Source organism: Meles meles, chromosome 13 (assembly GCF_922984935.1).
Source record: "Meles meles chromosome 13, mMelMel3.1 paternal haplotype, whole genome shotgun sequence".
NCBI lineage: Eukaryota > Metazoa > Chordata > Mammalia > Carnivora > Mustelidae > Meles > Meles meles.
In genome coordinates, this window is record NC_060078.1 from 52431516 (window position 1) to 52458640 (window position 27125).

The following is a 27125-nucleotide window of genomic DNA, read 5'->3' on the forward strand; positions in this document are numbered from 1 at the left end:
TGTATATTAGAATTTTACAAGATTTCATTAGGAATTGTTAGCTCAAAAAGATAAACACACACACCTGTTCATTGCAGTGTCATTTACAATAGTCAAGACCTGAAGCAGCCTAAGTGTCAATTGATGGATGAAGGAAATGTGATATATGTATATATTTATAATAGAATATTATTTAACCATAAGAGTGAAATATTGCCATTTGTGACATGGATTGACCTTGAGCTTGTTATGCTAAGTAAAAGAAAGAAGTACTGTATGATTTCACTTGTATGTGGAATCTTAGTAAACAAAACAAAAGAACCCAAGTTCACAGAACAGATTGGTGGTTGCCAGAAGTAGGGGATGAGGGGTGGGTGCATGGGTACAGGTGGTCCAAAGATAAAAGTTTCCATTACAAAAAAATACCATGTATAGTATGGTGACTGTAGTTAATCACATATATTTGAAAGTTGCTAAGAGTAGATTTTAAAAGTTCTCATCACAAGAAAATTTGTAATTAGGTGTGTTGGTGGATGTTAACTAGACTTATTGTGATCATTTCACAATAAGTATGTATATATGTATATAAATACATATGTATATAAATATGTATACATATTTATATTATGTATAATATATTATATATATTATATCTATAATATATAATATATATATTATATATATTTAATATATATTATATCTATAATATATAATATATATTATATATATTTAATATATATTATACATAATATAAATATGTATATAAATACTGAATTATTATATTGTATGCCTGAAACTTACATGCTTTATTTAAGTTATATCTCAAATTTTTTTAAGGACAGAAAATGATTCATTAAAATCTGCCTGAAAACAGTTTTTAAAAACAGTATTCTCTATTCCATAAGACAAAATCCAGATGCTACCTTAGCATGACATATAAAAGGTTCTTCCTCACCTGGCATCTGCCTAATTGGCATTCTGTATCCTATTAGGAATGATTTGCTCTTTTATGCTTCTATGTACTTTTTGTTCTCTTCTGCTTGGACTGCAGTGCTCTTCCCTTGTTCCAGTCCTGCCCCTCATCTTTCCTTGCCCCATTCCCCTAATGACCCCTTAATTTTTCTGTATGCCTTCAGCTCATATGTCCTTGCTGGAATCTCCTTGGGTAGTCCTTCTTATTCTCTGCTTTCCCCCAATTTGGGTAATCCCTTCTTTGGACTCTGTAGCATTTTATATGTACCTCTGTATAGCAGTCATATTGTGTTGAAATTCTTAGCTCTTTTTGTTTCTCCCTGTCTTGAATTGTGAGCTCTTTGAGAATAAGGAGAATCAGAGATACAAAAATACTCATCTTTGTGACATGGAGCCTAGCAATATTAAAACAAAACATAGTGGGTGCCTGGGTGCCTCAGTGGGTTGAGCCTCTGCCTTATCGCAGGGTCCTGGGATTGAGCCCTGCATCGGGTGCTCTGCTCAGCAGGGAGTCTGCTTCCCCCACTGTCTACCTGCCTCTCTGCCTACGTGTGATCTCCCTGTGTAAAATAAATAAACAAATAAAAGTTTTTTAAAATAAATAAATAAAACATAGAATCCAGGTAATCTTTACAGTCATCTAATTCTTCCATCAGCTGCAACTAGGCCAGCCCCAGGCATACACCTCGAAAGCATTCTACTGCTGCTTTCTCATTCAGCTCACACTCTGGTCTTGGAAGAACCATATTCAGCCTTGGTGATTTTAAGAGTATTGGGGTGACCCTGGGGCAAATAATACATTATATGTTAATAAAAATAATTTTCAAAATATTCTCATCAAATAAAGAATATTGGGGTGAAACTTTAGATGAGTGAGAAGGGCTTTCTCTCTCTCCCAACACACATGTATCTGCTTTAACATATGCCTGAAATTCTTTTCATTTTTTTAGCTGTAGAAAGGTTTTAAGTGCTTTTATGTGAGAACGAGAATGGTAAGAGATTGGAATTCATTGGTACTAAAGCTGTAAACCAATAAAAATGAGTTGTAGGACTTTTTCTGTTGTTTGATATGGGGGCACTTACAGCAGAACTGTGGTACATGGTTTTCGAAAGGAGGCCTCCTACCTAGAAAGAAGTTGCTTGTGTTGTGCATGTGACAAAGTAGAGGCTCCTTTGAAGACACCTGAGGTCACACCTTCGCGGAGGATCACTTTTATCTTCACTGCATAGACACATACGAACTGTAAGCAGAATTCCTTGTTGCTATCTCTTAGTCCCCCAATTTAGTGGAAACATTTTATAAGATAGATGTGGGAAAGGGATTCTGTAGCAAGAGTTATATACTTAGGACCTCTGAAAACGTACGCACTCTAAATATCCAGAACTCTGTATTTGCTATTAGAAACGCTAGTCTAGAGTGGAAAACATTTGAACATTGGGCTTTCGGTCACCTATTTCATAACCATTCCCTGAAGTTAATGATACAGTTGACCCTTGAACAACATGAGGTTTGGGGTGTTGACCCCCTGTGCAGTCAGAAGTCTGCATATAACTTCTGACTCCCCAAAATTTAACCACAAACACCCTACTGTTGACCATAGAAGTCTTACTGATAACATAAACAGTCGAGTAATGCATATTTTGTATATTATATGTTCTGTATACTGTATTCTTAAAATAATAATGAAGAAAAAATATATTTACAGTACTGTAAAAAATCTGCTTATAAGTGGATCGGTGCAGTTCATGCCCATGTTGTTTGAGGATCAGCTGTATTGCCTAAACCGTTAGGCCCTTGGCTTTCTCATTAAGATTAGTTAGTGATATATTCCAGATCCTTTTTCCATCAGTTATCTTTTGAATTGTTGAATCTTTTGTTATTCTTCATCCAAAGACATTTTAGCATAGCTAGTACTTACCATTACTAAGTGATATATTTTCTTTGGCAAACTTAAATGTGGATAATTTGCTTTCTTCTAGGTTTTGGGCGGAAAGATGTAGTTGAATATTTGCTTCAGAATGGTGCAAATGTCCAAGCACGTGATGATGGGGGGCTTATTCCTCTTCATAACGCATGTTCTTTTGGTCATGCTGAAGTAGTCAGTCTCCTTTTGCGACATGGTGCAGACCCAAATGCTCGTGATAATTGGAATTATACCCCCCTCCATGAAGCTGCAATTAAAGGAAAGATTGATGTTTGCATTGGTAAGACTATTTACTTTCTGAATCTTCCTGAAACAGTTTGTAACTATTCTGAGTCTAAATTGAATTCATTTGTTAATATGATCAAGTTCTGCCAGGCTGAATTTAAATACTAAAGAACACTTTGTGATTTAACCTAACCATTATTTACTGAGTGGCTGTTTTTATATGGTATTAAATTTAAGTTCTTTAAAGAAGAGAATACAAAATTCCTGTTCTCCAGAAATTTAGATTCTCCTGGGAGAATAAGACACATGAAAAACCAGGTAAAGTCATGGTAGAAGTGAACAGGAATTGTTAGAGGGAACTGAGTACTGTGACTTGGTTAGAGTCAGGTTGCTCCTTCCTGGAGTCTTTCCAGGAAGTAGTGGGAGAAAGATTGAGAAAGGTAGATAGACTTCTTTATAAAGAGCTTTGAATTCCAGGTTAGGGAGCTTGTTATTGTTACGTAGTAGTGTGGAATCATTGAAGACTTTTAAGGAAACAGTCATGAAGTGTAGCATATTTTCAAAAGAATGATCTGAAGGGACTTGGGTTGACTAGAAGGCATCAGAGAGACCAGCTAGGAAGCTGTAGAATAACCCAGATGCCAAATGATGAGGGCGTGAAGTAGGGTTGTAGAATAGAAATGGCAGGTTAAGTACAGAAACATCTGAAGGACAAATTATCAGTCATTTAGAATGCTTTAACAGATAATAGAGGATTTGCCTGACAGGTTGATCACTGACAAAATTATCACTGAAAAGGTTGCTTATTTGAGAGTTTTCATTAATCTGGTATTAACTTTTCTGAGCCTACCAGTCAGGGATTTTTAGACTCTGCTTACCTTAGCTCTGTTTCCGGATGCAAAACAGGGACAGTTGAAATGCTGGAGACAGATAGAAAAATAACTCTGTGCACTAGGAAAAGCCCAGGTGCTCTAAGCTGGACTAACTGTTCTCCCCTCATCGCAAAGCCCCAAATCACTATTTATACTGGTCAGGTTAGTTCAAGTTAGGTCATTTATAAAGATACAAAACACATTACCCAATAATCTCTGCCCAATTCTCCTTTCCTATATGTTACCTAAGTTGCTACTCCCTCTACTCATAGTCCTTTTCTAGTTCCTGAGTCTCAGAGATATAAATAATCAGCTTTAATAATGTAGGGTTTTCCAAACATAGTTATAGGTCTTCACTCTCCAGTATGGTAGCTGAGGACTTGTAATATGGCTGATTTTAACTGAGATACACTTTTTACGTACCAGATTTCAGAGATTGGCTTTGGAAAAACAGAAATGCAAAAGTCTCAATTTTATATTGATCACAGTATAAATAAAATACTGAAATGGTACTTTGGGTATATTGGGTTAAATAAAATGTGTTTAAAATAATCTGTTTCTTTTTTTTTTTTTAATGTGGCTATTAGAAAATTCTAAATTACATATGTGGCTCACATTTTATTTCTGTTAGCCAGCATTGTTACAGGGAGTAGTAGAGTGGAATGAATATAACTGTGTCAAAGAATGGGAGGTAGGCTCCCATTTCTGCATGTATTTGCCTGTCTTTCCTTGGCATCTTACTTACAGAGTTTGCTAGAATATCTTTATATGACAAATAATAATACGGAATATAACACGAGCCTTCTTTGTGTATGTTCTAGGATGTAATGAAACGGTTTTGCTTTGGGGTTTGTTAACCCTACAGAGGGCATTTTTTCTTTCTTAAAAAATTTATCCATATGGTTTTATTTTTCTTTTCTAATTCCACAGATCCCTATTCCTGGACTATCCATAGCTTTAGAAATTCCATTTTTGTTATGATAGGACAGTCTACCATGAGCAGTCATTCATTTGGAATTAGAGAACAAGCTTTCAAGCAAATTAGCCTTTTATTTCTTTATATACTCTTATCTGTCCTTAGTCACAAAGCAAAGGAAACCTGACATTGAGCTTAGGGTACATTTATTTAATGTATCATACATTAAATAATGCAATATTTTATACAACCTTATCTTTAAAATATAACACTTAGCATGCCGTCAGGATGTGGAAGGTCTTTAAATAACTCAAAGACTTCTGGACAAGAACTTTGAGAAGATCAGATTGTCAAGATTACCATTTTGAAAGGTAGTGTCGCTATGTTGTTGCAGTGCTCTTACAGCATGGAGCTGAGCCAACCATCCGGAATACAGATGGAAGGACAGCGTTAGATTTAGCAGACCCATCTGCCAAAGCAGTGCTGACCGGTAAGTCTACGTACTCACCTTGGGTATTCTGGGAAGAATATAAAGAATTGAGCCTCCTAGGTAGATGGTCTATTTCCTCCAGTTAATGACTTTAACTAGATTTTCAAAATACTGTCAGTTCAATTGTTAATCTTTTCTACATCTGGATAATTGGTGTTTGATTCTTACCTAAGAAAAGTAAAGCTTTTCTTTTTTCTTTTTAAATTGGTGTTTAAATTTGTGCTTCCTGTCTTATTTCGGTCAGGGGTAATAGATAATTGTGTGTTACTATTGTGTATTCAGGACATGTTTTAAATGTCCCTGACTTTTCCAAGCAAAAATAAACAATTGGGGCTACATCAAAATAAAAAGCTTTTAAGGGCCATCTGTACCCCAGTGTTTATAGCAGCAATGGCCACGGTTGCCAAACCGTGGAAAGAACCAAGATGCCCTTCAGCGGACGAATGGATAAGGAAGATGTGGTCCATATACACGATGGAGTATTATGCCTCCATCAGAAAGGATGAATACCCAACTTTTGTATCAACATGGATGGGACTGGAAGAGATTATGCTGAGTGAAATAAGTCAAGCAGAGAGTGTCAATTTTCATATGGTTTCACTTATTTGCCGAGCATAACTAACACGGAGGACATGGGGAGATGGAGAGGAGAAGGGAGTTGAGGGAAATTGGAAGGGGAGATGAACCATGAGAGACTATGGACTCTGAAAAACAACCTGAGGGTTTTGAAGGGGTGGGGGGTGGGAGGTTGGGGGAACCAGGTGGTGGGTATTATGGAGGGCACACATTGCATGGAGCACTGGGTGTGGTGCAAAAACAATGAATTCTGTTATGCTGAAAAGAAATTAAAAAAAAAAAACAAAAAACTAATCCCAAGCCTCAGAAATAAATGAATGTTCAGAAAATGGAATATATATATATAAATTTATATATATATAAATATATATATAAATTTATATATATATATATAAATAAAATAAAACGTTTTTGCACAGAGAAGGAAACAGTCAACAAAACTAAAAGGCACCTTACAGAATGGGAGAAGATATTTGTAAATAACATCTCTAATAAAGGATTAATATCCAAAATTTATAAAGAACTTAGAAAAGTCAATACCCAAAAAATAAATAATCCAATTAAGAATGGGCAGAAGACATGCATAGACATTTCTCCAAAAAGACAGACAGTTGGCCAGCAGACACATGAAAAGATGCTCAGTGTTGGGGCACCTGGGTGGCTCAGTCAGTTAGCCTCCAACTCCTGATTTCGGTTCAGGGTCATGAGATCAAGCCCTGCATCAGGCTCCACGCCCAGGATGGATTCTATCTCTGTTTTTCCCTCTGCCCCTCCCCACCCCACTCCTGTGCACACAAACGCACACATTCTCTCTCTTAAAAAAAAAAACAAAAAACGCTCAACATCACTTAAGCTGTCAGAATGGCTAAAAATCAACAACATAAGAAACAATAGGTGTTGGTGGGGATGTAGAGAAAAAGGAACCCTTGTGCACTGTTGGTGGGAATGCAAACTGGTGCAGGCACTATGGAAAACAGCATGGAGGTTCCTTAGAAAGTTAAAAATAGAACTACCCAGCGATCCCGGAATTGCAGTACTGGGTATTACTCAAAAAATACAGAAACATTCATTCAGAGGAACACATGCACCCTGATGTTTATAGCAGCATTATTTACAGTAGCCAGGGTATAGAGGCAGCCCAAGTGTCCATAGATAGATGGATAAAAAAGACGTGGTATATATACACAATGGAAAATTACTCAGCCATAAAACAGAATTAATTTTTGTCATTTGCAACAACATGGATGGAGCTAGAGTATAATGCTAAGTGAAATAAGTCAGAGAAAGACAAATACCATATGATTTCACTCTTGTAAAGAATTTAAGAAACAAAAAAAAAAAAAATAAGCAAAGAGGAAAAAGGGGGAAACCAAGAAATACTCTCTTAACTCTGGAGAACAGACTAATGGTTACCAGAGGGGAGTTGGGTAGGAGGATGGGTGAAACAGGTGATGGGGATTAAGGAATGCACTTGTGGTGAGCACCTGGTGATTAAAATAAAAACTTTTAAAAAATGAAAGTAACTTAAAATATTTGAAATCTCAGAAATTAATTTTTATTGACCAGTGAGTAGGTTTATGAAACATCTCCTTTTGAAATCAGAGAATTTATATTTCCAAGCTGGAACTGCCTAAAAATGCTACTTTTCTAGGCATTGAAGTTCTGATAAAAAAATTTTTTGTAATGTATGTGGTTTTATGATAAGATTCTATATAGGCTGTCAGTTTTTAAGAAGATATTTAAAAAATGTAGTAAGATATTTTTAAAATCTAAAAAAAATAAGAATAAATGTCCCTGACTTTTCCACTTTTCCAGGTAAAATGTTTTACCCCCTTTATATGTGTTTTATTTTTTTAATATACTTTTTTTCTTTTTTTTTTTTTTTTTTTAAGAAAACCTTTAAAAAAGCTCTGTTGTCTTTTCTAAAGCAGAGGATTCTGGTCATACCAGTTTCAGTACCTTGAAGAATGTCAGTTACTGTTTTCTCTTAACATATTCATGTCTTTGGACATGTATAAGGCTTAGTTTCTAGGTTCATTTTATTCTATTTTCTTTTAAAGATTTTATTTATTTATTTGACAGAGAGAGACACAGAGAGGGAACACAAGCAGGGGGAATGGGAGAAGGAGAAGCAGGCTTCCTGCCGAGCAGGGAGCCCAATGTGGGACTCGATCCCAGGATGCTGGGATCATGACCTGAGCTGAAGCAGATGCTTAACAACTGATCTACCCAGGCACCCTAGGTTCATTTTAAACTGTCAAGCTTTTTTGAATGGTATTATCCATTTCACATGTTTCTTCTTCATCAAAGTGTTTCCTCTTGAAAAACTATCTGCCATATTATTTTCTAGATTCTTACCTGTGTGAGCACCATTAGAATCACATCTGATCTAATAGTCAAGAGCCTGAGGGGTTCTGCTTTGAGCTCGTGTGCTTGGACTTTGTGATACTTCTGCTGGTATTACCGGCAAATTTTAGTCCAGTACCCCAAAGAGGCTCTAGGAAAGCAAGCTGTTACTGTAACTATCACTTCCATTTCCCCCTTCACTTTTCCATGCTATTCCCTGCTTTTCTCTTTTTAAAAAATCCTGGGGCTCAAAGAATCCTTGCATTAGCAGTCAGTATATATTTTTATTGTGGATATCAGTTTGGGGTTTATTTCAGCAAATCAGGACGCTTCCATTATGTTAAGTTATGTTAATTTAAGTTGTATTTATTTTAAAGTTTTGTTTGTATGGTAAATATGTAAGCTATAGGCATAAAGAATTTATATTTGGGGGGGCCTGGGTGTCTCAGTGGGTTAAAGCCTCTGCCTTTTTTTTTTTTTTTTAATTTATTTATTTGTCAGAGCGAGCAAGAGCGAGAGTGAGCACAGGCAGACAGAGTGGCAGGCAGAGACAGAGAGAAGCCAGCTCCCCGCCAAGCACGGAGCCCTATGTGGGACTCGATCCCAGGACGCTGGGATCATGACCTGAGCCGAAGGCAGCCGCTTAACCAACTGAGCCACCTAGGCGTTCTTAAAGCCTCTGCCTTTGGCTCAGGTCATGGCCCTGGGGTCCTGGGATGGAGCCTTGCATCAGGCTCTCTGCTCACTTGTGATCTCTGTCAAGTAAATAAATAAAATCTTAAAAAAAAAAAAAGTTTATATTTAATTCTGTTTTGGTATATATTTAAAGTAGTACTATAATATAGTTTTAGTGTTGGAAAATCTTCTGCATTCATAAAATTATTAATGATTATGTCCAGTTGGTAATCCCATAGATTATCTGCTGTTATGTCTATGATGTTGGCATATTGGATTTTGTTTTGTGTTACTTTGGAATGAAGTTATGTGTGCATTTTGTCCGTTGCACAAATAACATACCAATTTTAGAAAATTTGAGGAGTAAAAAGAAAAAGAAAAGCTCACCAGTAACCTACTACCTGAGACAAACTTTGTTGAAATTTTGGTATATTTTCTTCTTGGCTTTCCTTTTTACTGTTTTCAGATAGCTTCATGATGTAATACTCGATTTTTCTTTTTATTTTTTTTAAACTTTTTTTTTTTCTTTTAAAGATTTTATTTATTTATTTGACAGAGAGAGAGATCACAAGTAGGCAGAGAGGCAGGCAGGGAGAAGGGGAAGCAGGCTCCATGCTGAGCAGAGAGCCTGCCTCAGGGTTCGATGATCCCCAAGATCCTGACACCATGACCTGAGCCAAAGGCAGAGGCTTAACCCATTGAGCCACCCAGGCATCCCCCCTTTTTTTTTACTTTTATAACAAATATATTCTATGTTCTTCACATAAATATTTTTAAACTGCACAGTATTCTGTTAATCAGTTTCTGTTCATTAGAAACTTATTTCCAGATTTATCTACTTTAAATATAGTTCATGAGGAGCTTTATGCATGAAGCTGTTAATGATTTTGTGATTAATTTTTTTTTTTTTCATTTTTCCCCCTGATTCATAGGTGAATATAAGAAAGATGAACTTTTGGAAAGTGCCAGGTGTGTACTAGTATTATAAATAAGTATCATGAATAACTTTATCATTAGGTTTTTTTAAGTAACAAGCAAACTTTGAGAGAGAATGAATTTTTGTTTGATCTCATATATGTCTCCAGACAGGATCTGATGAAGAATATAAATTACTAACCTGGTTTTTTTGTGTGCTAGGAGTGGCAATGAAGAAAAAATGATGGCTCTACTGACACCATTAAATGTCAACTGCCATGCAAGTGATGGCAGAAAGGTACTTCCTTTTGCAACTAAGCTTGTGTTCATCTTCCTGGTAACATGAAAATATATTTGTCTTACTAAAAACTAAAGCATTTTGGTGAGAATGTTAATATCTTTTAAGCAGTAATTTGGATTAATTCTTAAACTCAGTAAAACTTTATTGGTAATAAACATTTAGTTTGCTTCCTATTTACAGTAATGAACTTAAAAACTTCTATACTATGCCTTCAGTATAAATATGTTGGATTTTGTAAAACCAGTTCATAACTATGAAGATGTAAAGGTTTTTTTTCTTTATTTCTGGTGTTATATGGATTTTTTTTTAGCTATTATTGTAATTTCATTAATTTGTCTGATTAATATTTCAGTCAACTCCATTGCATTTGGCAGCAGGATACAACAGAGTAAAAATTGTACAACTGTTACTTCAACATGGAGCTGATGTCCATGCTAAAGATAAAGGGTAAGTAAGCATTGGAAACAAATGAAGATACCTTAAATGTTACAGTCTTTATAATCATCTCTGTAACCTTATAAAAATCTTCTTGCTAAGCAGCATAAACATTATGGAGCTTTTACAATATGCAGATTGCTCTGAGGACACAGAGAATTATAAAACCTTAAAGCCACAACTCACAGGGCTTAAACTACACTTTAGGAAGCGTGAAAAGATCCCTAACAATATAAGTTCTCTACTAAATATGAGGTGATAATAGAGAGTAGTGTAGGAGTTCCCAGGAGGAAACTCTCAGTGATGGCTGTACTGGTAGAAGATCCTTCAGGAGGAGGTGATACTTGACCTGGAGTCAGCTCAGGAAAGCAGAGAGTTTAGGAAACATCATGCAAGAGAAGTTGTGTGAGGGGATGTGCTAAAGCAGATATTACAGCATATTTAAGAAACAACGACTAGACCAGTGTGGCCGAAGAAGACGGTTTACACAGGGCAGGAATGAAGGTTAGGATTGGAGAAGTAGGTAAGAACCAGGTTTTAGAAGACTTGGTATTCTAGTCTAAGGAATTCACAGTATGAGCCACAGTAACTATTGAAAGATCTTAAGCAAGGAGAAAGATTTTTTTTTTAAGAGGAGTTCTAGGGAACACATTCTGGCAGCAGTGTGTAAGGTAGTTTGGAGAGAAGGACCAGAGATCAAAAAGCAGTGAGAGTAATCACTGTAGGGGTTCAGGCATAATGAAGATATATATAATGTTGCAGAGGAATGGAAATGAAGACACAGGTGCAAGAGATATTATAGTGTAAGAATGGGTAAGATTTGTTGACTGGATATGAGGAGAGAGAAAGGAGTAAAAAGATAACTACATTTCAGATTCTGAAGCTGAATGACTGATACCTAGTGAGTTATGAAAAGATTGTAGAAGCCAGCCAGGAGGGAGGGAAATCTGTATGCCCAGAGGCATAGAGGGAGCTACATGTGGTTGAGCATACCATTATTGAAGGGTAAGGCTCCAGAGGGTCACACCATTGCATGCCAAGCTAAGCAGTTGGAACCAGTTTTCAGAAGCAAGGAAGAATCAGTGAAGGACATTAAAACAAGGAGTAACTACAATAGGGGCGCCTCGGTGATTCAGTCGGTTAAGTCTCCAACTCTTGATTTTGGCTCACAGTCGTGGGATCAAGCCCCACATGGGGCTTCACACTAGGCATGGAGTCTGCTTGAGATTATTTTTCTGCCCCTCACCCTCTGTCTGTCTGCCCCTCTTAAAAAAAAAAAAAAAAATTCTACATGAGATTTACTTTTAGAAAAATCGGGCTACAGTTTAGAAGAGAAATTGAAATAGGGGCTGTTTGAGTAGTACAGGAAGAAATAGTAAAGGCATGGCAGTAGCCTTGGAGAAAAAAAAGATGGATGTGAAAGTTAGAATTTTTAGAACTGTTAAATTTTGTGCATTTCTACTAGAGGATCACAAAAGCCATTTGTTATTTAAATCTCAGCGTAAATTTAAAGTTAATTAAAATTAAATGAACTAAACCTGTAGGGAATCTATAATAACGTAAGCTTCTTCTCACCCCCCACCCCCTCCCTCATATTGTAGTGATCTGGTGCCCTTACACAATGCCTGTTCTTATGGTCATTATGAAGTAACTGAGCTTCTGGTCAAGGTTAGTTCTCTTCTATTTTTCTCAGAATTATATAAAATCACTTAAAATATATCATATACCTATTGACTGTATGTTTTTAGTGCTTGGAGGGTATAGAGGAATATGTATAATCATTCTAAGATGTAGGTGATTGATGGGTCAACATTCAACTGCTTTGAGATTTTTAAGATACCTTAAGATTTTAAGTATAAAAATAGCACTGTCATCTTGTGAATACCACCTTAAATGATTCTGTAATTTGTGGCTAAGGGTGACGTTTCAAAATTCTTGAAAACAACAGGAAGCAGTTTGTAGTGATTCAGATATTAGGTTGCAGCAGGCTCATTTGGTCAGCTGCACTTCCCCCAGGATGCTGGGAGGCTCTTGTTTAACCAGCAACTTCCCAGGACTAAAAACAAACTTTTTTTGTTCCCTGTTGGTTAAAAATAGACAATACATATTCTTCTTCAGAGGAGATAGAAGGATGTTACCCATAGCTATTTCCTTTTGTCCCCAGTCCCTATACATATATTTGACCACATTCCTTAGGCATCTCTGCACCATTACTGCACCATTCTGCCCCTTTTAATACTTGTCCTCATTCTAGCAGCAGCCTTCATGGCAGGATATTTGTTCCCAATGCCTCCATACTTGATTTCGGCATGTACTACCACAGGATACTTCCCCACAGAAACAACTTTAACGATTAGATACTCTGAGTAGCCCCTAAGCCTTTTTAAATGTATAAGCTGCAACGTTACACAGCTGGAGCAGTAATGCTTTTCTTACTGTAAAACTGAATCTTGAATTCAACAGAACATTTGGAATATTATTGGAGGTAAAAGTAAAACATGAGACAGATTGCATTGGGACCTACAGACAATGATGTTTTCCTAAGACCTGATGTTCCATAAATAAGAATGGCAGGCTGACTAGAGGTCATATGTATAGAGGTTAGCTGAGGTGAAATTGCAGTTACCAGAGCAGTCAAGCTCAGGAGTGTCTAGATTAGCCAAGTAGATAAAGACAGAATACAGGCAGAAGGTGTAGGCAACACTAAGTCAGTTGGCAACCCTTGCTAAACAGTTGGCTAGCAGAAGCTGGCATTTAACTGCAAACATTCTCTTAACTGCTTTTTATGACCTGGACACTGTAGAAATTGTGATGTGATTGCTTGAAAAGCTAACATGATTTTATGCCAGTAGTAGTAGTAGTGTCAAAAGCAAATACAACAACAGATGCAATGTACTTTTCTCAGTCAGACCGCATCGAGACTGTTATTCTAGGCATTCAATAATTTCTTTAATGGAGCTTTGAAGCTGAAGTATATTTAGCTGAGGGCCATGAGGGTGAAAGGAAACCTAGAAACCATCTGATGAAAAATTGAGTGAAGGAGCTGAAGGTGTCAAAACTCAAAAAGAAAAACATAAGAGTTGCCTTCAAGAATTGCCAAGAATATTGATCTCTTTTGCTCCAAAGAAGAGCTGTAGATCGAAGTTTAAAATACATATTTAGGGGCACCTGGGTGGCTCAGTGGGTTAAGCCTTTGCCTTCAGCTCAGGTCATGATCTCAGGGTCTTAGGACCAAGCCCTGCATCAGGCTCTCTGCTGGCAGAGAGCCTGCTTCCCCCACCCCCACCCCTGCCTGCCTCTCTGCCTACTTGTGATCTCCGTCAAATAAATAAATAAAATCTTTTGAAAAACATATATTTAACTTAATGTAGAAGAGAATTTCTAATAAGACAAGTTATCTAGTAATTATGAAAAGTCATGTTAGTTGAGAATTCATTTCCCATCATTGAAAGTACTGAAAGATTGAATAGCTCATTTGCATTTGCAGGAATTCTTTGGGAAGGGATTATGAGAGATGAGAGATTAAACTAGAATGACTTCTCTGGTCTGTCCAACTCCAGTACTTGGAAATGGCTAAAATTAAAAAGACTGACAATACCAAGTATTAACAAGGATGGGGGAACACTAGAACTCAAATATTGCTGATGGCAGTGCAGAAATAATAGAGTCACTTTTTAAACAAAATAATAGTAAAGCCACTTTAGAAGACTGTTGTCAGGGCACCTGGTGGCTCAGTGGGTTATGCCTCTGCCTTTGGCTCAGATCATGATCTCAGGGTCCTGGGATCGAGCCCCACGTCGGGCTCTCTGCTCAGCGGAGAGCCTGCTTCCCACTATCTCTCTGCCTGCCTCTCTGCCTGCTTGTGATCTCTCTCTGTCAAATAAATAAATAAAATCTTAAAAAAAAAAAAAAAGACTATTTGTCAGTTTCTAATAAAAGTAAACCTCTATCTACCATATCATCCAGCCAGCAATTCCATTTCTAGGAACATAGCATGTGTCCATAAAGAGACTTAGTGGATGAATGTTCATAACACCTTATTCAGAATTGTAAAAAATTAGCAATAGTCCAAATGCCCATCAAGAGGATGGTGGATAAGTAAGTTATGGTCCATCAATACAATGGAATGCTACTCAGCAATAAAAAGTACTGATACAACAACATGAATGAATCTCAGAAACATTATGTGTGAATGAAGGTGGACACAAAAGTACATACTGAGTTATTCTATTTTTGTAAAGTTCAAGAGCATATAAATCTACTGTGGTGCTAACAGTCAGAATGGGGGAATGGATTTTCTATAAAGGAGCATGAGGGAACATTCTAGGGTAATGAAAGTATACTCTATCTTGAATTGGGTGATGGTACCATGGAGATATAGCTAGAGAAAGATATATATTTGTCACAACTCTTCAAACTATTCACTTTAAAAAACTGTTTTACTGTACGTAAATTATACCTCAAAAAAGGGAAAAACTTAGAAATGAGAAAAGATGCAAGTTAAGTCTAAAGCTTCATTCTTGGCTATTTTTAACAATAAAAGAGTTAAGTAAAGGCCTTATGCATAAGCCTAGCAACAGCTACTGGTTTTCCATGGGAAAAAAATGTATTTCTGAAATACTAGGTTTAAAAAGTGGACTTTGAAGATAGAGTCTGGTTAAGCTTGCGTGATGTTAAATTACACAGTACTAATACTAAATTCTCTTAAAAAGTTGAACACTAACTATATGCTTTACCCTCCCCCGCCCCACAACCCCTCAGCATGGTGCCTGTGTAAATGCAATGGACTTGTGGCAATTCACTCCTCTTCATGAGGCAGCTTCAAAAAACAGGGTTGAAGTATGTTCTCTTCTCCTAAGTTATGGTGCAGATCCAACACTGCTGAATTGTCATAATAAAAGTGCTATAGACTTGGCTCCCACACCACAGTTAAAAGAAAGATTATCATGTGAGTATAAAATGATGAATGTTCAACTAATATATTAAGATAACAACAAACTAAAAATTTGTTCTCATTTGTTTTTAGAAATTTTTAAGTAATGGAAAATTTTCCTTATGGGTATCTGTTGTTGTTCTTACTAGCATATTTAGTCATCTGGAGGTTTCTACTCATTCTACTCTTAAGATACTATGAAAAGAAAATATATTTGTACTTGATTTTTCAAGTGAAGTTCAATGAGATTGTATGCTTTTGAAAAGGTTTCGTTCTCTCTTTGTTGTGAGTTTCTTATTAATCTGCCTTGTCGTTTGTAGGATTGCTGTCTTTTAAACATGGCCCCAGATCCTAACCATCTAATATTCTTTGATATCTGGCAGTTCTATGGTTTTCTGTCTGTAACTGAAGTAAATGTAGTGGAAAACAGCCACCTAGTTCAGATGTAATATTGCTGTACATAAACAGGAAACTTGTATTAAATTTGTGTTACTCTGGAACAATAAAGGTGGTTTCACAAATCTGATGAATAAAAGAGAAATCTTGAGAAAATACTCTTTTGTTTGTTCATCAGTAGTAGGTGGCTCTTGGAAATATTCATTTTTTGGCTCATCTACCACCATGATGTTAGAGCACGAACCATCTCAGAGCTCTCTGGTCTGGTAATACATTGCAGTACTCCAGACTCCTACAGACCAAAATAGACCCTGAGTTGGCCATGGGCTAAATTTATGTATACATTTAGGGATGAATTATGTCATAACTGAGGGGGAAACTGGTATAGCACTGTCTCTCTTCTAGGGGGTTGTATTTGGAGAATATCTTTAGAGCTTCTGTCTGAATATTTTGGTAGATAATTTTGAAAATAATTTCAAAAACACTAAGTATCTTTTATTAGGTAAGTCCCATCAATTTGATAATTCTCATGCAGATCTATATGCTTTTTTTTTCATCTAGATGAGTTTAAAGGCCACTCATTGCTGCAAGCTGCACGGGAAGCTGACGTAACACGAATCAAAAAACATCTCTCTCTGGAAATGGTGAATTTTAAGCATCCTCAAACACATGAAACAGCATTGGTAATGTTTCAGATTAAAGTTTTGAAGATGCAGTATCCAAAAACATGTTGAACTAATCATAACGTCCTACTTCTATTGATGATACACAGTAACATAATGTCCTCCTTCTAGTAATAGAATTGTTTTTGAAAATCTGTTTTTTAAAAAATTAATGCCTGAACATACATTTTTTTAAAAAGGTCAAACAGTACAGAAAAATAGACAACCTCACCCCCGCAAAAGACAATACTGTTACTCATTTGAGTGTCCTTCCAGAAGAAAAAACTTTATTCATATACTGGTGTATGTTATGTGTAGCTTTTTTATTATTGTAATAGTACATATTATTTCCTTATAAAAATTATAAATGCTTGTGATTGAGAATTTCAAACCCACTGAAAGTAATGAAAAACAATCCTGTCATCCATCTAAAAACAACTTGGTTTTCCTTCCAGTATTATAATTTTTTTCAAAATTAGTCTGAAGTCTGTATATATCCCCTCTGTACTGTGTAAATAAAGTGTCTGTGTGATTTGAGGCTACTTCCCCATTAGAGGTAATAACACTTCTGTTATGTTGCTGTAACAAAGCTGTAACAAAGTAGATGAAAATTGGACAGTCTATGGAAAAGCAGTGAGAAAAGAATGAGAGCTAATAAGGATAAAGTGATGGAAGGTAGGAAGGCAATGGTGTAATCAGAGACTACATTAGAAACACCAATTTTTTAGAAAGATTTTTATTTATTTATGAGACAGAGAAAGCACATGAGCATGAGGGGTAGGGGGTAGGGGGAGAGGCCGGCTTCCCACTGAGCAGGGAACCCAGTGCGGGGCTCAGTCTCAGGATCCGGGAACATAACCTGAGCCAGAGGCAACACTTAACCAGTTGAGCCACACAGTTGCCCCAAATAGCAGTTTAAAAGGAACAAAATCAGTTCTGCTGTACGAATTGCAAAATGTGCTTTGGGTGAGGGAAGAGGACCCTAAATAGAGCAGTGTGTTTCAGGGCAAATTTAACTCACAGTCTTAGTTACCTAATATTTTAGGTAATTCATTTTCTTGGTTATTGGTTAATTTTCTTTCTTATGCCATGATGTAAACTATGTGAAGGTTATGTCAAAACCTATCTATAAAACATACTAAGCCTTTTTGCTAATTTAAGTTGTAAAAAAAATCCAAGTAAAAAAGCAAAGCTTCAGACTAATAAATGCTAGTGCAAATTTAAAATCATAACATTATCAAGATGGTGCAGAGAAATTAAGAAAGACTGAGAAGAAAATTTTCTGGTCTGGAAAGCTAATACTGCATATTATCTCCCCTTAAATATTCTGCTATTAAACAACTTATTTTTGTTACTAATCTTAAAACATACTAGGAGTTAAGTGCTGGTGGATAGTTGTGGTGTAGGGGCAGTGTCTTCAGGTTTCCAGAGATCATGGGCCCTGCCCACAATGGGGCACAGAGGAGTAAAAGTGCAGTTTTGAATGGACATGATCAAGAAATCTTGGAAATAAACCATTTCCATTCTGTGCGCTATCCTGATAGATGTCCTGGGATGATTACTCACAACATACCAAAGTAGCTATGTTTACCTGTTAGAAATGGTTTTATTGAGGGCAAAGGAATGATTTTGGTGACAGCAGCCACAACAAAGAATGAGTCTGAGGCAAAGTCATGAAGATCAGATAAGCTTTATAGTTAACAACAGGTTAAAATAAGAACATGTTTCATATGTACTATGTATTTAGATGTATAAAACAACTTAGTTTGGCAGTTATCCAGGACTTTTATCCCATGAATTCTCAAGCTTTCGATTTAACTTCATATTTTTACATTGATCTAGTCATTCATGCATCCAGACATTTATTGAACACCTATTGTAAATCATTTTCATCCTCAATATTGGGGAGCAAAGATTTGGGACATGCTCATGAGATACATTCTAGGGTTATATAAATAGGTTATAAGTAGCAAATCCCTACCTCCTGTCTCCTTTCCTCTTTGATATATCATAGATATAGATGCTGCAGACTCCAACTTAGAGTGTATCATCTTCTCCCATTGATTTTGACAAACAGGTAATCCAAGCTCCTTATTCTGTTTGAGCAGCTAGTTGAGAAAGAAGTAAATACTGATCTTGTCAGCTGTTTGACCTGTGCTGTTACCAGGCAGCATCCAGAGCTGATGAATGTCTTACTACTTGATGTAAAGAAACTCCAACCTTAGGAGTGTTTTATTAATTAAACTTTAAAAAAGAACATAGACACCATGCTATGTGGGAATAGCATTTAAAGGAGTGTTCATGATGTTAATTTAAATTTTCATTACATCAGTAGTGGCTTTTTCAAAGATACAGGGCAACTATAAAACTTGATCAGAATATTTAGTTAACATATCTGATAAATAGGATTTGCAGGCTGGGCCAGAATTTGGTAATTGTTGTACATTCTATCTAATAGAAAGTCTTTGAGTAGCAGAGTCAGGTCAAAAATAAAACAAAGATGTTAAATAACTTGTTAGTTCTTGATTAGAAACACAAATGTTCTTAAGTAAAAATTAGTTATGTATAGTCTTTGATTAATGCTGCGATTTAAATTACCTAGCATTGTGCTGCCGCATCTCCATACCCCAAAAGAAAGCAAATATGTGAACTGTTGCTAAGAAAAGGAGCAAACATCAATGAAAAGACTAAAGAGTAAGTCTACTTTTAGTAATTAAAAATTGGCACTTTTTTCCTTTTGGAAAATACATTGATTGGCTGACTTTTTACTTTTTCTTTTTAAGATTCTTGACTCCTCTCCACGTGGCATCTGAGAAAGCTCATAATGACGTTGTCGAAGTAGTGGTGAAACATGAAGCAAAGGTATACTTGCTTTTTGGTAATCTTTGGTAATCCAATGAGTTATTTTCTGTTCAGCAGATGAACCTCCTGGCTTCCTAAACTGCTTACTCTCTCATAAGTATTACTTTTTTCTTCTCAACTTATACTTAAAAATAGTCTAGCAGATACTTTTCTTTATCTGATTTTTTGCTAGAAAGCCTAAGGAAGGATTTACTCAAAAAAAAAAAAAAAAATGCTTCCTATACATCCTTCCTTCTCCATTCCTTTTACCCACACCCCACCAGTCAAGTTATCCTTAAGTTCTTTTTCTAACAGAATACTCTTCAGAATATCTTCAGCTAGAGACACACTGATTATGACCAATCATCTCCAGTCTTCTCTCACTCATATCTTCTGTTCCTTGGCTACCATGGTAACTCTTATTGTTTACCTCGGCCACAGTCTTTCTTACTCTGTTATTTCTATGACTAAACCGAAGGACTTGGAACAGAAGGAAATAAATTATTTAAATAATTTGACTGAAAACAGTTCCCCATACTGTGAAGTCAGTGTTCTTTAGTTGGCATTTGTATACAAAGCATTTTATTCTTGGAATAATTATGGTGTTGCTGTTTTTTTTTAAGATTTTATTTATTTATTTGACAGACAGATATCACAAGTAGGCAGAGAGATAGGCAGAGAGAGAGGAAGGGAAGCAGGCTCCCCGCTGAACAGAGAGCCCGGTGCGGGGCTTGATCCCAGGACCCTGGGATCATGACCTGAGCCAAAGGCAGAGGCTTTAACCCACTGAGCCACCCAGCAGCCCCGAATTGTGTTTTCATCAGGCTAGAAATCATCATTTCTTACCCAGGAACTTTGAAAAATACCACTCAGTAAAAAATACACATGGCATCCCACATTGGAAGAGATGACAGTCACCACATTCAACAGTTGTCACAGTTTTTAGCCACGGATCCTTGCCTTTTCCAAACAAAATCTTTAGTAGAAATTCATTACGTAACAAAGAATGGAGCTGCTGTGAATGAAGGGAAAGAAAGGAATAAAACCCTTAGCCCTTGGGTGACACCACGGCTCTTCCTAAATGTGCTTTGCAGAATAGTTTTCTGATCTGTCCTTCCTTGGGATCCCACTCAAGGAAGCACTTAGAATTCTTTCTACAGCTTTTTCTTTGTGTTTCCTCTCAGTGTCCTAATTTCTTTTTGATACGGGGGGATTTCTTGATAATGTGTAATCTCAATCTTTCCTATTGTAAATTATTGAATAAAATAAAGTTTATTCTGCTTGACTGCTTGGCCTATCTTGTCTGTCTGTTCTATAACTTTTCATTGATTGCATTTTTCATACATGTGGTACATTACTAGAATATCTGAATACATATTAAATGTGAGTCATGAAACTCCCTCAGACAGTCCTGACTAGTGGGGCCAACCATCCAGGTTTGTCCAGGAACAGAGGGACTTCCAGAAACACAGGACTATTAATACTAAAACCAGGGAAGTCCCAGGCAAACCAGAAGAAGTTTGTCACCCTGATCTTAACACAAAGTGGTACCCAAATAAAGTTTTCTAGTGGATATATTTCACATTTCAGTGAGTTTTGGTATGTGAATAAGTAGATTGTCTTCATCATTTGAAATCAGTTTTCAAGTTTCATAAGCATGGAGATTAAGCAATTTATAATCCAGTTTTGGTTTCTCTGAGAAAGTCTTACACATTCCTGTTCAGATATTCTCCAGTTCCATGAATATGAATTGGACTATGTCTCAGATTACACTGGTGGCCACAGGGTTGATTACTGAGGACCTTGATTTCTCACTTATGTTTTAAAAAATTATTTACCTGTTGGGGAAGGGTGCAGGTGAAGATGAGATGGGGGAGTTAACATTTTACTTTATTTTATTTTTTAAGATTTATTTATTGAGAGAGAGAAACAGACAGACAGTGAGAGAGCATGAGAGGGGAGGTCAGAGGGAGAAACAGACTTCCCATGGAGCTGAGAGCCTGATGTGGGGCTCGATCCCAGGACTCCCGGATCATGACCTGAGCTGAAGGCAGTCACTTAGCCAGCTGAGCTACCCAGGGACCCTTCTTTTTACTGTATTTTATTACATACCCATCACTTTCTCCCTTTAGCAACCCATAAATGTATACATACATGTTACACATTTCAAAGTATTTGCAAATGGCTCTACACTTCTCCTTAAATATTTCCATGTAAGCATCATCTAAAGGTCAGAATTTATTTACAGGTTTTTTGGGAGTGCAGAACTTAAATGCAGTGAAATGCACAAATTTAAATGTACATGTCCTGAAGTTTGACTAATGTATACATGTGTGTTACCAAAACTCATGAAGGTATAGAAGTTACAGAAGGACCCCATCCAAGGCAATCGCCACCCCTAGATGCAACAGCCATTTCATTTATTTCCTGTGTAGATTAATTTGCCTATTCTAGGCCTTCATGTCTAAGAAATTGTACAATGCACTCTTCTGTAAGGCTTTCTCCTCTGTATACTTTGGAGATTCGTCCATGTACCAATCACTTGTTCCTTTTTATTGCTCAAAACTATTTTGTTGTGTGTATAGACCATAATGCAGATTATATTTTACATGATAAAAATCGAAGATTAAGCCAGTAGGAATAAATGTTTTAATGCTAATTTAGTCTCCGGCTTTGTTACTGTTGGCTGTCTTGGGGTTAGTCTCCACATTTCTGGACCATAGAGATCCATAAAAACATAGGAATCAAACTTTACTATGCAATGTCTACCTCTAAATGCAGTAAATACACTAATACTGTAATGTCAAACACAACTGTTACTCAGCATTTCCTGCTTTTAACTCAAAAAAGGATCTCTCCTGATACCAGCCTTCATGAGCTTGTGAATTTATGTTCTAGATTGAAGCAAAAACACTTGTTTTGGCACTGGAAAATAGGCTTCATGAGAAAATAATTGGGACTTTTTAATTAGTAGCAAGCATTAAATACATGATTAGATGGTTTTACATTTTGAGTTACAGGCTAATTTTAGCTTTTTCTGCATTGTTAAGGTGAATGCTCTGGATAACCTCGGTCAGACTTCTCTGCACAGAGCTGCACACTGTGGCCATCTGCAAACCTGCCGCCTACTCCTGAGCTATGGGTGCGATCCCAGCATAATATCCCTTCAGGGCTTTACTGCCTTACAGATGGGAAATGAAAATGTGCAGCAGCTTCTTCAAGGTAGTCAATGCTTTCATGAAGTCAGCTTTTCAAAATTAACCTTTAAATTTTTTCACACAGGGGTGCCTGGCCAGCTCAGTCAGAAGAGCATGCAACTCTTGATTTCAGGGTTGTGAGTTTGAGCCCCACTTTGGGTGTAGAGATGCTTAAATACGTAAAACTTCAAAAATAAAAATAAATTTTGTCACATACTATGTAGAAGTTGATAATAAAAAGAAAATGTGGAGTATTTGGCTATTCTTAATTCATTATACTCAGTGTTCCAAATGTCATTAAGTCTTACTATGATTTTGTTCCAGAAGCATTATCTGCTCAATTTCTCTAAATAGCTGGCTCTTAAGTTTGTATCTAGAAAGTATTTAAGATGTAATAGTTGCTATTTTTTTTTAAGACGGAAAAACATAAAAAGGTAGGTATCTCAGTTGAGCATCCGTAATAAGTAATACTCTAAAGACTGGCCCTGCCTTTCACGGTTTCCTTAGGTCCTCTATATTATGAGGCATGTGGAGTTTTTGTACAAGGTAATCCACTATTTGACTTATTAAAACATTTAGCTATTGAATACATGCATATTTAAAATATTTAAATATTTTAATTTAAATATTTTAGATCAAGTGTATATACATTTTGCATAGGTTATACATTTCACCCTAGAAATCTGGTCTAATTTTTTTTTTTTTAAGATTTATTTATTTGACAGAGATTACAAGTAGGCAAGTAGGCAGAGAGGCAGGCAGAGAGAGAGAGAGGAAGAAGCAGGCTCCCAGCCAAGCAGAGAGCCCGATGCGGGGCTCGATCCCAGGACCTGGGATCATGACCTGAGCCGAAGGCAGAGGCTTTAACCCGCTGAGCCACCCAGGCGCCCCTGGTCTAATTTTAAAGTGACTTTGACACCTGAAAGCTCAAATGAGAAGAAATATAACAGATCAAGCCTCTTGTATTTTTAACAGTCATCTTTGATGGTCGTTATGCCTATGATCTAGAAACTACCTTTTGAGAAAAACACTGAATAGGTGAAGGCAGGTTGACAAACAACCTGGAAACTGCCAAAACTGAACTAAACTACAGGACTCTTGCAGGATTCCCTTTAGTTGCTCATATACCGCACATTTGTTTCAGTGTCAGTTTTGGGATGTCAGTGTTAATCCTATTCGGTTGCCTTGTGATGGACATTTACTAGTTGGTGCTAAGTGTGATTTCTTACCTTTCCCACTAGTTTTTTGTGTTTTTTTTTTTTGAAGATTTTATTTATTTATTTGATAGAACACAAGCAGGGGGAGCAGCAGAGGGAGAGGGGGAAGCAGGCTCTCTGCTGAGCAGAGAGCCCAAAACAGGACTTGGTCCCAGGACCCTGGGATTGTGACCTGAGCTGAAGGCAGACTCTTTTTTTTTTTTTTTTTTTTTTTAATTTAAAAAAAAATTTTTTTTTTTTATTTGCCAGAAAGAGAGATCACAAGTAGACAGAGAGGCAGGCAGAGAGAGAGAGAGGGAAACAGGCTCACCGCTGAGCAGAGAGCCCGATGTGGGGCTCGATCCCAGGACCCTGAGATCATGACCTGGGCCGAAGGCAGCGGCTTAACCCACTGAGCCACCCAGGCGCCCCCCTGAAGGCAGACTCTTAACTGACTGAGCCACCCAGGCATCCCCTCCAACTAGTTTCTTAGAATAAATTGTCGAAGTCGAATTTCCAGGTCAACTGATAACATGTAATTGTTAAATCATCTTTTAGAAAGGTTGTTAAGTACCATTTTATATTCCTGCTAACAGCATATGACAAGACCTGCTTGTCAGAACTGGGTATTCTGATTCTTAATTTTCTCATTTGGTGAATGTGTGTGTATGAACTTGAGAAGTAATAAATGTTTTTTTTTTTTTAACATGAAGTATAGAAATACTGTCCGTGTAGCTCCCCCATTTCCTCTTTGACCACTAATGGATGCAAAAGAAAAACCCAGGATCTCATTATTTTAATTTGCATTTTTAAGATACATGTTGCACTATTTTTTCCATTTTTTATTTGCCTTATAACTTTGTTTAATATTATGTTATTGCTTGACATATTCTTCCAAATCAGTATTGGTTCTGCCTTCAGTGTACTTACTCTGAGATGCTTTTTTATTCCAAGTATATAAAAATACTGACTTATATTTTCTTTTAGTATTTTTAAATTTTAATTTTTTTACCCATAAGTCTTTAATCCATTGGAGTTTATTTTATTCTAAGATACAAAGGTACATGTTTTCTTCCTTTCCTGTGAAATTTTAAATGAGCTATAAAACAACTTCAGACCTGAAAATGACTTAGTTATCTTCTAGTCCATCTTTTCTCTTTTTAGAACGAAAAAAAATCTGAGGCCTTCTGACCCTGTTCAGATAGCTAGTTAAGGGCAGAACCATGGTTAGGTCTCTGGCTGCTGGTCTCCTAATTTAAAGTTTTCCACCATCCAGTGGCCTTGGTTGTAGAACATGCCAATTTGAGAAGTAATGGATCCTTTTTTTTTTCTTTCATCTGTTTTATATTCCATTATATTGTTTTAATCATATTTATTATTCACATTTCCATACATTTTGCTTATTTATATGTATATACATGAAATGTTTCCTCCCCCCAAAAAACTTTTTTTTGTCTCACAAAAATTTTTAACAGTCTTTCTGCTTTTCCTCTACTACCGTGGAGATTTACTATATAATCTACCAAACTGTAAGAGCACTTTAAGATAAGATGCCTCTCTTAAAGCTTAATCCTGCCTTTTCTATGGGAGTTTTAATCACTCTTTCCTTCTCTCTTTTTAGAAGGCATCCCATTAGGTAATTCAGAAGCAGACAGACAATTGCTGGAAGCTGCAAAGGCTGGCGATGTAGAAACTGTAAAAGTAAGATACGATCTTGCGTTTTTGTTAACTTTGGATTTTTATTTGGATTTTTATTTATTTTATTTATTTTTTATTTGGATATTTATTTTTATTTGGATTGTTTAATGAATCTGTGTTGTTGTAATGAAGAGCCTAGTTATTTATATGTGCCTTATTTTAAAAGATTAATAATGATACTCTAGTTCTCCACAAGTAAGAATCTTTGTTCAGCAAAGAAACTTGTCACATGCATCTCAGTAAATACCTGACAATCACAGATTTAAATAAAGTGCGTGTTTATGGAAATAAATTTCATTTAAAGAACCTATTTGTCCCTTTAAAAGAATAAGATATCAAATTATTGTCATTTGTTTACATATAACACATAACAACAGGAAAGGGCCAAGAACTACTAAACAGTCTGTCACTGTGTCCATGTATTTCTTCTGGTTTCATTTCTTTGCCCTCTCTACCACTGTGTTGTCATTTTTCAGAGCCACTGTCTCCTAATAATCTTCAGTTCATCTAGCCAACTTCAGCTCTTACATGGCCCATCTCCCATGGTTGTCTTCCATAGAATAACCCTTCCTCAGATTTTCCTTTACTTTTTACCATAGAGTCATATGTAGTGTCTTAATGCCTGTACCAGATACTTCTGTTACTTACAGAAGTTGTATATCCCAGTAAATAACTCAGAAGCCTTACATTTTGAAAGAGCAAGACGACTTTTCCATTAAACTAATATAGATTAAAAAATTAACATGTTTTATGAATGAAATAATTCTTAAGTAATGCAGTGGGATTTTGGGTTTTTTTCCACTTTATTCTAATGTTATTTTTAATTCCCAGAGCTATCAGGGAGAAAAAATTTGTTATATTCCCCTAACCCTGCCCCCCTTGCTCCTAGACTTTTTCAAAAAACAGTGCTCGTCCTATTTAAGGGAACAGTGACATGCAGTAAGTTTTATAAAAATCTAAATTTATAAATTTGTGATGGAAGTAGCTACATGAAGCAGTTTCACTGTATTTTTATTTAGTGTCCTCAGTCCTGAGCAGACACACGACATAAAATCGATTTTAGATTTTCAGAGAACGAAATATGTTGGTCTCATCTGAACTTGAGCTTTGAGGAAACACATCACTGTCCTTTTAAATAAAGAGATTTCAGGAAGTTGACTTAAAAGTAGTGTGCTCTTTTCTGCTTTATCTCTGTAGATAGTCATCTCCAAGTAATTTAAGATTTTATTTTTTAATAATTTCATTTTTCAAAAAAAAACCATTATAATGGAATCTTTTTGTTTGACATGTTTTATATTTACATTTTCATTCCTTTAAGTGGTAGGTTAATAAGATATTGGAAGGAGAATTTGGTTTCTATTACTAAGTATTACTGACCTGTGGAAAAACAAGTCACTGAAGTTAAAAGAAGTGAGCTGATTTTTTTTTCTAGAAAATTGATTTAAAAATTAAAGGCAATTAGTTAAAGGTCAACTAGCTGATTTTTTTGTTGAAGGGATAAAATTTTCAAATGTTCATGTGCTTACATATGTTAAAGAGCATAAAGCTATATTCAGTATATATAATATTGAAGGC

General features: G+C 36.2%; 1 protein-coding gene across 1 annotated transcript in view; it reads left to right on the plus strand.

Annotated features, from left to right (window-relative positions):
* Window positions 1-27125, plus strand: part of TNKS2 (tankyrase 2) — a 67153-nt gene that overhangs the window by 11610 nt on the left and 28418 nt on the right. The window contains exons 2-13 of the mRNA XM_046026943.1: window positions 2932-3156; window positions 5284-5379; window positions 9909-9945; window positions 10114-10189; window positions 10545-10639; window positions 12229-12295; window positions 15389-15575; window positions 16518-16639; window positions 19221-19312; window positions 19402-19480; window positions 22510-22681; window positions 25474-25553. Of these exons, the coding sequence (XP_045882899.1) occupies window positions 2932-3156; window positions 5284-5379; window positions 9909-9945; window positions 10114-10189; window positions 10545-10639; window positions 12229-12295; window positions 15389-15575; window positions 16518-16639; window positions 19221-19312; window positions 19402-19480; window positions 22510-22681; window positions 25474-25553 (1328 nt within the window). The remainder of the gene's footprint in view (window positions 1-2931; window positions 3157-5283; window positions 5380-9908; window positions 9946-10113; window positions 10190-10544; window positions 10640-12228; window positions 12296-15388; window positions 15576-16517; window positions 16640-19220; window positions 19313-19401; window positions 19481-22509; window positions 22682-25473; window positions 25554-27125) is intronic.